Below are 8,500 nucleotides of genomic sequence, written 5' to 3'. Positions count from 1 at the left end.
GGAACATACACACTCCACTTGCACATATCGCATGCATTTGTCAATGTGCTGGCGTGATTTAATGGTGTACATCATTCACATGAAAATATTTTAAGACAAAGTAACATGACTAATAATGGCAGATGCTCGTTACTGTTCTTGCAACAAAGTGGGCTATATACTTAAGGACGGTGCATTGTCCCGCTTTTGACAAAAACCGGAGGAATAGAAAGAGGTGCAAGGTGAGCAGAAATACTGTATAATGTCATACTTTATATAACAATCATCTTCTACTGTATCCGTTCACATGTTGGCTTTGTTTTCTACCGGCTCCTCCACCACTGGCGCCACTGCCACCAGCCATGTTGACACCACTTTGCCTGCCACCACCACTGCCACCAGCCATGTTGCCACCACTCTGCCTGCCACCACCACTGCCACCAGCCATGTTGCCACCACTCTGCCTGCCACCACCACTGCCACTGCCACCACTGCCTCCTCCATTCCAGCCATTGACCTTTGTGCCTCTGCTCCCCTGCTGAGCCCCATTCATCTCCCCCAGCACCTCTGGGGGGCGCTTCCGCCCCTCTGCTCCACCGCCGGTACCCTGTTTGGACACGCCCTCTCCTCCTCCCTGCCCCTTCTTCTTTGTTCCCGCTGGTCCGCGGAAGAGAAGCCCCGCGGTGGAATGCTTTGCCGCTGCCGCACCCGTCTTCGCCAATGACGAGGAGGACGATGACAGTGAGAAGAGAGATGCGAGGGATGAACTGGACGATAATGATGACGACGATGGAGCCGATGTGGCCAAGGCACCGGAGGACTGGTGGTCGTAGGCTGAGGACGCCGATGCTGGTCGTTGCTGAGACTGCTGGTTGTTTTTATGCCTCCCTTTGTTCTTGTTTTTATGTTTCTGCTTGGATGGCTCTGAAGCCTGCAATACAATCATTGAACAAAACAGCATTGGTATAATACTGTAAAAATGAATATTTTTGCGCGACTAATTTTTCACGCTTGGTGGGGTAAGAAGAGTTTCGCGTGCTCTTAATCCCGCGGAATCAAGACATCAACTACTGGAACATATGACATGCAAAAATATTTCATGCTTTTATTTTTGCACTAGTTTCTGGTTGCGTGAAATGCACGAAAACTTCAACACTGCGAACATTCCCACTTTTACAGTAGGCAAAGGTTTTTAATCAAGAATCTCCTGTTTACTGGTAACCCTTTCTGTGCCAGGGACTTCAGACAGTGTGTACAATGCTATGGGGTTTTATGTGTCAATCAGCACTAAAAGCACACAAAGGGTTAAAAGGCAGTGCTTTATGCTACATATATGTACCACAGGTGAATCTCATTTCTTCCATCCCTTTCTAGTGCTATCTGATGGAACGGGAGGGGGGGGGGGGAGGACCTCTCCATTAATAACATGTTCTTACCCCAAGGGAAAGAGAGTTTTGTGAGAAGAGGAACACCTGCTCTCACATTCACGTAACACTGATGGCTCCCATCGAGTTTGGAACTGAGGACCTTTCCTGTCTGCCTCTGGGACTTAAAACCTCCCAGAGCCACTTGCTCTTGCTCTACAATCAGTCACATGACCAACTCTAGCTTTGTCACATGACTAACTCTAACTTAGTCACATAACTAAGTCAAACTTGGTCATGTAACTACATCTAGCTTGGCCATGTGACTAATGCTAACTTGGTCACATGACTAACTCAAACTAGCTCACCTGTCGTAGGGCCTCTCTCAGGGGTGTGGTGGGTCCAATGATGAGGAGATCATCCAAGCTGCCTGTGTGTGTATGCAAAGCGAAATCAGTGCTTTAGCCATCAAGTCCTGGGTAAATTCTGCCGAACTAGTGCATTTTCGTATCCATCAAGATGTGACTTCTGGCTTAGGCTCAGTGTTCACGGTTAGGCATAGGCTTACTTAGGGCTTTATGAGTTTTTTTGTTTTTTTTCTTACGTGGTTAGAGTTTAGGGTTTGGGGTTAGGATACGGGTATTTTGGTACAGTAAACAAAGTAAAACAAAGTAAAACAAAGTGGTCCTGATAAAAGGTGGATCCCATGTTTTACTAGAACCTCTTTGTTTTTGAAAATCTCTGCCACTTCAAACTCGATTTTCATCAAATAAATTTTGAATTCGTCTGAAAAAATTGTATGCCCTTCAATATTTCATATTTGGTTTCTATTCATTTCACAAAAAAAGTTGGAAACCTGAAGCCCGATCTCAACCAAAACTATACCATCCTTCTAAGCACCAAGAGAATTTGGTCTGATCTTTCCAGAGAGAGCTTGAGAGAAAATGGTGACAATTCTCACACGGCATGGTACCAGAGACTCCAACCCTAAGCACCTTCTGATCTGGAGATTCTCCCGCCTGAAACCCCTAGCAAACGGGAGACTCCAACTTGATGTGCGCGAAGCGCATATCACGAGCGCAAAGTTCCTTGTGGCCGGGGTCCAGGGCCCGCTTGGGCTCTGGAAGCCCTAATAATTAGGGTTCTTGATGCTCTCTCGTGCTATCTAAGGCTTATTTTTCAACATACGAAGACAAAAAGTAAGAAATCATTTCAAACGGGAGACGCAGAGTCAGGGCGGTAGAAATTAAATCTCAAGCGGGAGAACGGGAGATTTTGCAAAAGTGGGCTTTCGGCGGGAGATCTTCCGTCGAAAGCGGGAGAGTTGGAGTCTCTGTGGTACAAAAGGGTAGTTACTATCATCAGTGACAATGAACCATACCTGTCTTGGTGTTCAGGTCTGTCTTCAGCATGCCCAGTCCAGCACTAAGCCCCGGACTCAGCCCCAGCCGGTCCCTCACGGGGACGTGCAGCAGGCCGTCCGAGTTCCTCCTGCCCACCTCCTCCACCGGCTGCTTCTGAACGCTGCTCGCCGCCGCAGCAGCGCCACGGCCGGACTCCTTGGATGCAGCCTCCACCGGCTTGTGGGCGCGGCCGGAGACGGTCTCCATGCCAACGGCACCACCGCCTCTCCTCGTCCGCTTGAGGCAGTAGGTGAAGAGAAGGAGCATGACGACCACCTCACACAGCATGAGGAAGAAGTGGCGCTCCACAACCTGTGGGATGTGGGAGGTCGGGGAATTAAAAGTAAAACACAGTTTCCGTATGACTGCAGAATTCTTTTGCTCTAAAATGGAGACATACGCATAGGAAAAGTGTGAAATAATACTGTGGTAACACAATTTCAGTTGGGTAACGAAAAGGGTGCCTACTCAGAAGAGGCTACCTACATTATGCATATCAAGACCACATTATTTTCATAATCACTATCTAGCTGACATTTTTCCATCTCTCTTCTGGAGAAGGGTGAGGCAGGACCTTTCTTCTTTTTCCTACAGAATCCACCCAACTTTTATTTACAACCCACCAACTCCTCGCCAGCCATACGTGATGACAAAAAATTGTTAAAATACACCTATTATGCAATTCTGGCACAGTTTTACAATCAATATTGCAATGACAATCTATGGAAGATAGGGAGAAAAAATACCACCCAATTGCTTGCTACAGTGGTAGTGGCCAACGTAGTGCAGACAAAGATGTCCCTTTACATTTGCCCTGACATGTCGAGTGAAAAGCCCAAGGGAGAAAAGTGCGAGGGGCACGGAGGACCATTTACCTCTCGTAGGATGCCATCCATTCTCGAGGTCATATTCCTCATCGCCACCGTCAGGTTCTTCAGCTCTGCCTCCAGCCGCTCTATGTGCTCCGCCTGCTGCTGTCTCTGTAGTACAGGAATTGAGGGTGTGTACACATGTCATAATCTGCTTGGATAAATAATCCCTATCTCCAAAAGGAAGTCCACTTGATTTTTTAATCCAGCCAACCAAAACACTGCAGTGTTTCCATTTTTTTTTAATGGTCTGAAAACACAAGTAAAGTTTGCTATTAAAAGAGGTGTACTTCCAGGAAAAAGAGTTAAAGACTTGATTGAAGTGATGAGTTATGCAACTAAAATGAATTTCAAGACTGGGCAGTATTTAGTTAATCATTGAGAAGTAAGCTTAAATGACAAAACTTGGGAAGACCATATATCAGGGTACTTTTAGTGCTGTTAACACATATTACATTGGTGCATGAGGCCACATCAGTGCTATCATATGTCATTGATAAGAAATGGCACTGAAGATATTTGTTTATTGCAAATTTGGTCACCAAGAATTCAATGTGACTAACAGCCACATGAAGTCTCACCTGCTGCTCTCTATGTAAAGATGGAAGTTAAAGCATGGAAACAAACAAATCTGATCCTGAAAGTCAGTTGGGTAATCTTTTCATGACATATTGATGTGTCAACCAGTCCAACCATGCCACCTCAATCCCACCTATTATAAAAACCTGGTATACGGACTTACAGTAGCAGTTTCATATGGATCAATTAAACCTGTGGATCTGATTCCTTAATGCATTGCAGTTAACAGACTTGTAGTGCAATCACAACTGTCCCTCGCCAGGGTTTGGGAGGGGATGGGGGGAGATGGGCGTGGCTCTCAGTCCTACTTACCACTTCCTGGGCCTTCTGTGCCCCTTCCTGGATGGTCTTGACTTTCTTGTTGAATGCCTTCTGCATCTCGTCCATCTGTTTGCGATACCTGGTTTAGGGGTGGGGTGGGGTGGGAGAAGACGTGAAATTCCTCCATTATCTCTTGAAGATGTTGCTAGAGGTAAGGAGTTTTCTCCTTGTTTCACACAATGACGTTCCCTGCCTGCACCATTTGTTTCTTCTTCTTTTCTGATCATCATTACCATTTTAGCTCATTTTGATCATCATCTCATCCATCCATGTTTCAATATTTTGAAAATTAGCAAAGCATACAATTCACATTCAGAGCGTTCAGATTCACATTACGATCAACATACAAAATCAGTGCAGTGGTTGAACCACCTACTAAAAAAGTAAGTTGAAGAGGAAAATTTGGATAGTATGACTAGGTATTTTTTATTTCTTGCAATATAGCATCATAATTCCTAACAAAAAGAAAAATATGTTTTTGTTAATAAATATGCCAGTGGATCTGCTTGTGTTTCTCCTTAATGACTATGTTTATTTGACTTTTTCACATGACCTCCATGCGTGCTTTTGCTTGCACTTGAGCATACACTTGTGAGATACACAGAGTGCTATGATTAAACTAATGATGTACTATGTTACTAATATACTATTGAACTTGTCAGCAGTTTCTACACACTGATAATTTGAGGTTGTTGCATGGATATGCTATGGAATCATGTAGAATTTAGAGCAATTTCTGAAACGTTACAGTGAGGAACCTCCCCACAATAATGGGACCTTTGGGCTGAATTCCTTGACTAGAGGAAATCTGAGCAGAGATGATCATATTCTCATATCCCAATCTCTTTGTGTTAACGAAAAGAACAAAAAAAATGTGCGTGTTATATTATGGTTAATTCCATCTGTGCTAATATAACCAAATTTTGCCTGTACTTGTAAGCGGGGTCTGCCTACCTCTGGCTCAGTTCTTCCAGGTATAGACTGCTTAGCGACATGTTGATCTCCAGGGTCTTGATGCGGTTGTTGAGCCTCATCAGTACGGACTCCTTCTGGGCCCCATGGGGGACCGAGAGGCTAGAAGCGCTGGGGGAGAAAGATCCAGATGCACTCCCGCTGGGTGCCGCTCCGTTGCTGGCCTCCGCCGCGGACTTGTTGTTGATGCTGCCGTTGCCAGGCGTGGCTGTCGACCCTGAGGCGGTGGAGGACTTTGGCGGGTCGGCCGCCACCTCCTCCTCTTTCTGGGTCTTTGGTGAGATGGTTTTGTTTGAGGCGGTCTGAGTTGGAGGGGTTTTGTCTTTGGCTACTGTTGAGTCATCCTGAGATGCCTTGTCCACTGTCTCTTTGTCCGATTGGTCACTCGCATTTTCAGCTATTGAGAACTTCTTGGGAGCTGCATCCTTGTTCTTGCCAGTTGCATCCTTGCTCTTGGCATCTACTTGAGGTGAGCTGGAGTCTTTCTCTGCTATTCTGGTTGACTCGGTTGGTGGGATGAGTTTATCTGAGGAAGTGGAGGAATCTGATTTTTCACTCAAGGGAGCAGAGGAGTCCCCCTGTGGCTTACTAACTTTGGTTTCCTTTTTCTGACCCGGGTCTTCTATCTTGAATTCTTCTTCCTTAGAAACCACAATAGCATCCTCGTCAGCTGACACTGCCTTTCCTCCAAGATCCTCTGTTGGAGGAGGTGGGATGGGTAGAACTTTGATGTCGGGATCATGACTGGTATCCATATTTCCCTCACTGGAAGACTGCGATGATGCAATGGGTTTATCCCCTGCTGCATCCTTCTGATTGGTATCCCCTTCTCCGACATCCTGTGAGGGTGCTGCCGTCTTTAACATGCCGCGCGAATCCGAGCTCGTGGCCAGTACATCCCGAGGAGCAGTATCTTCCACCGTCTTGCTTGTGCATGATGTTTTCGTATAGAGGGTGAGAGATGGAGGAGAGCTTATTTCCATCTTGTCCACCATTCCCCCTCCCATGAGGCTGTCGTAGGGCGTCGGCTCTAGGACCACCGATGGTGGTAAGCGCATCTCAGTATCGGTCTCTGTGCGCATCATTGTCGTTGCCGTGGCGCGGATGGACGAGGGCATCTCCCCGGGTTCCCCCGGCAACACGAGCTTGCTCTTCCCCTCCACTGACTCCTCGCCTTCTTCCAGCGGCTTTGTAGCCCTCCGTATGGCCTTGCAGCAGATGAGGATGGACCCGGCGGTGTGGGCAAACAGGCTGAGACAGCAGTGCTGGAAGTGGGTGGAGTAGTTCTCCTGAAAGCAGACGGCCTGTCCGTTGCACCCATCGCGTGTCTCCTTGAAGCTATCATTGCCACCAGCAGAGAAGGCATCTTCAAACTCCTCGAACGGGTTGCTGCTTTTCCCTGATGACTCCTCTTTTGGGAGATCACTGTGGTCAAGGAGAGATATTGGGAGCGATAAGGAGAGATGAAAGAATATGGAATTGGACTGCTTGTAGACGCATCACAAGGTCTATTTTCAGCTTTGTGTGGCAATGAATTCAATACAAACATCCCAATGGAGCTTGAACTAATCCATGTGACAATTGTGTAAATTGAATATACAGGACAACAAAGTAACATAAAAATTTTCACATATTCACTACCTCACAAACACATTCTTTAGAAGTTAGAACTACTTATCAGATTAAATCAGATAATTTTTCATTGAACAAAATCATATATGGCTTACAGTAGTGGTACTTTATTATTGACAGGCAAAGCTAATGTCCTCAAAAAATGTGGACTAGAAGTCCTATGTCAAATAAGTGGAATAACTTGGAATATTTCGCAATTTTGCAGACCATATGTGCAACATATCATGCAAAATATGTATTGTCGAATGATCCCGGATTATTGCACAACTGACATGAAAACTATATGTCTACTTTTAACCAGATGATGTGCGCACTAGTCCCACACACCCCATAATCTGTGCAGGAACAGTTACAGCCTTCAGCAAGATTTATCAGCTTCTTCATCATATTCAGTTAACATGACTGCGCAACAATCACAAAATTGCATACAAATTTACGAAAAACAAAACAAACGAGAGACCCGGGGGTCACGCGCTCACCTGAGTATCGCAATTTCACCTTCCATGCATTCTTGCACACTCTTACCTGAGAACATTGGAAATTTAGGTCTGCATATGGATCCCCCCCCCCCCCCCCCCCTTCAACTCCAGGGGGGGGGGGCAGGCAGCCCTGGATCTGCAATGAACAAACTTGGAACTAAAGTCATCAGTGTACAAACTCATGGTATTAACTGCTTTATCATTTCTGGTTCTAGAGTAGAAGATTTTAAATGTTCCTTAATGTGGTGGGGGGGGGGGGGGGGGGGGGGGGCCCTAGGGGCCCCCCAAAAGGGACATGGTGCCAATTTGAAGGAATTGAGATTCTATCCCTCTCGGGATGCTACCTGCTAAGTTTGGTCAAAATTCATCATGAGGTTTTCAAAAAGAAGGTGAACATGTACAATTCAGGCCCCATTACCTCTCCTGGGTCCCAAGGGGGGGGGGGGGGGGGGGGGAGGGGGCACCCCTGATTCCACTAACCCCGTGAACAAACTTGAAACTTCAGTAATCAATGTACTAACTCATAGTATTATCTAAGCCTTATCACTTCTGGTTCTGGAGAAGATTTTTAAAGATTCTTTAATTTTAGGGGGTTTGGGCCCCCCTGGGGGTCCCCCAGGCGGGCCATGGTGCCCATTTGAACAAATTGAGATCCTGTCCCCCTAGGGATGCTACCTACCAAGTTTGGTGAAAATCAGACATGGCAATCTCAAAGTGAAGATGAAAATGTACAATTTAGGCCCCATTAGGACTCCTCCCCACCCCCCTCCCCTGGGTCCCAAGGGGGGCACCCCTGATTCCCCCATGAACAAACTTGAAACTACAGTCATCAATGTACTTACTCATAGTATCAACTAAGCCCTATCACTTCTGGTTCTAGAGAAGAAGATTTTTAAAGATTC

At 46.2% G+C, this 8,500-nt stretch overlaps 1 protein-coding gene across 1 annotated transcript in view; it reads right to left on the bottom strand.

The window, feature by feature from the left end:
• Nucleotides 1–262: 262 nt before the first annotated feature.
• LOC139719841 (uncharacterized) overlaps nucleotides 263–8,500 on the bottom strand; it is a 49,746-nt gene continuing 41,508 nt past the window's right edge. Inside the window, exons 11-16 of the mRNA XM_071631225.1 lie at nucleotides 5,470–6,912; nucleotides 4,507–4,594; nucleotides 3,622–3,726; nucleotides 2,725–3,058; nucleotides 1,712–1,773; nucleotides 263–910 (exon numbers count right to left, since the gene is read on the bottom strand). Of these exons, the coding sequence (XP_071487326.1) occupies nucleotides 263–910; nucleotides 1,712–1,773; nucleotides 2,725–3,058; nucleotides 3,622–3,726; nucleotides 4,507–4,594; nucleotides 5,470–6,912 (2,680 nt within the window). The remainder of the gene's footprint in view (nucleotides 911–1,711; nucleotides 1,774–2,724; nucleotides 3,059–3,621; nucleotides 3,727–4,506; nucleotides 4,595–5,469; nucleotides 6,913–8,500) is intronic.

The sequence above is a fragment of the Diadema antillarum genome, unplaced genomic scaffold (assembly GCF_040938485.1).
Source record: "Diadema antillarum isolate AM-2024a unplaced genomic scaffold, OU_Dant_1.0 scf00000115, whole genome shotgun sequence".
Taxonomy (NCBI): domain Eukaryota; kingdom Metazoa; phylum Echinodermata; class Echinoidea; order Diadematoida; family Diadematidae; genus Diadema; species Diadema antillarum.
Note: the sequence above shows the minus strand (reverse complement) of the source record. Positions and strands in the feature narration are given on the sequence as shown.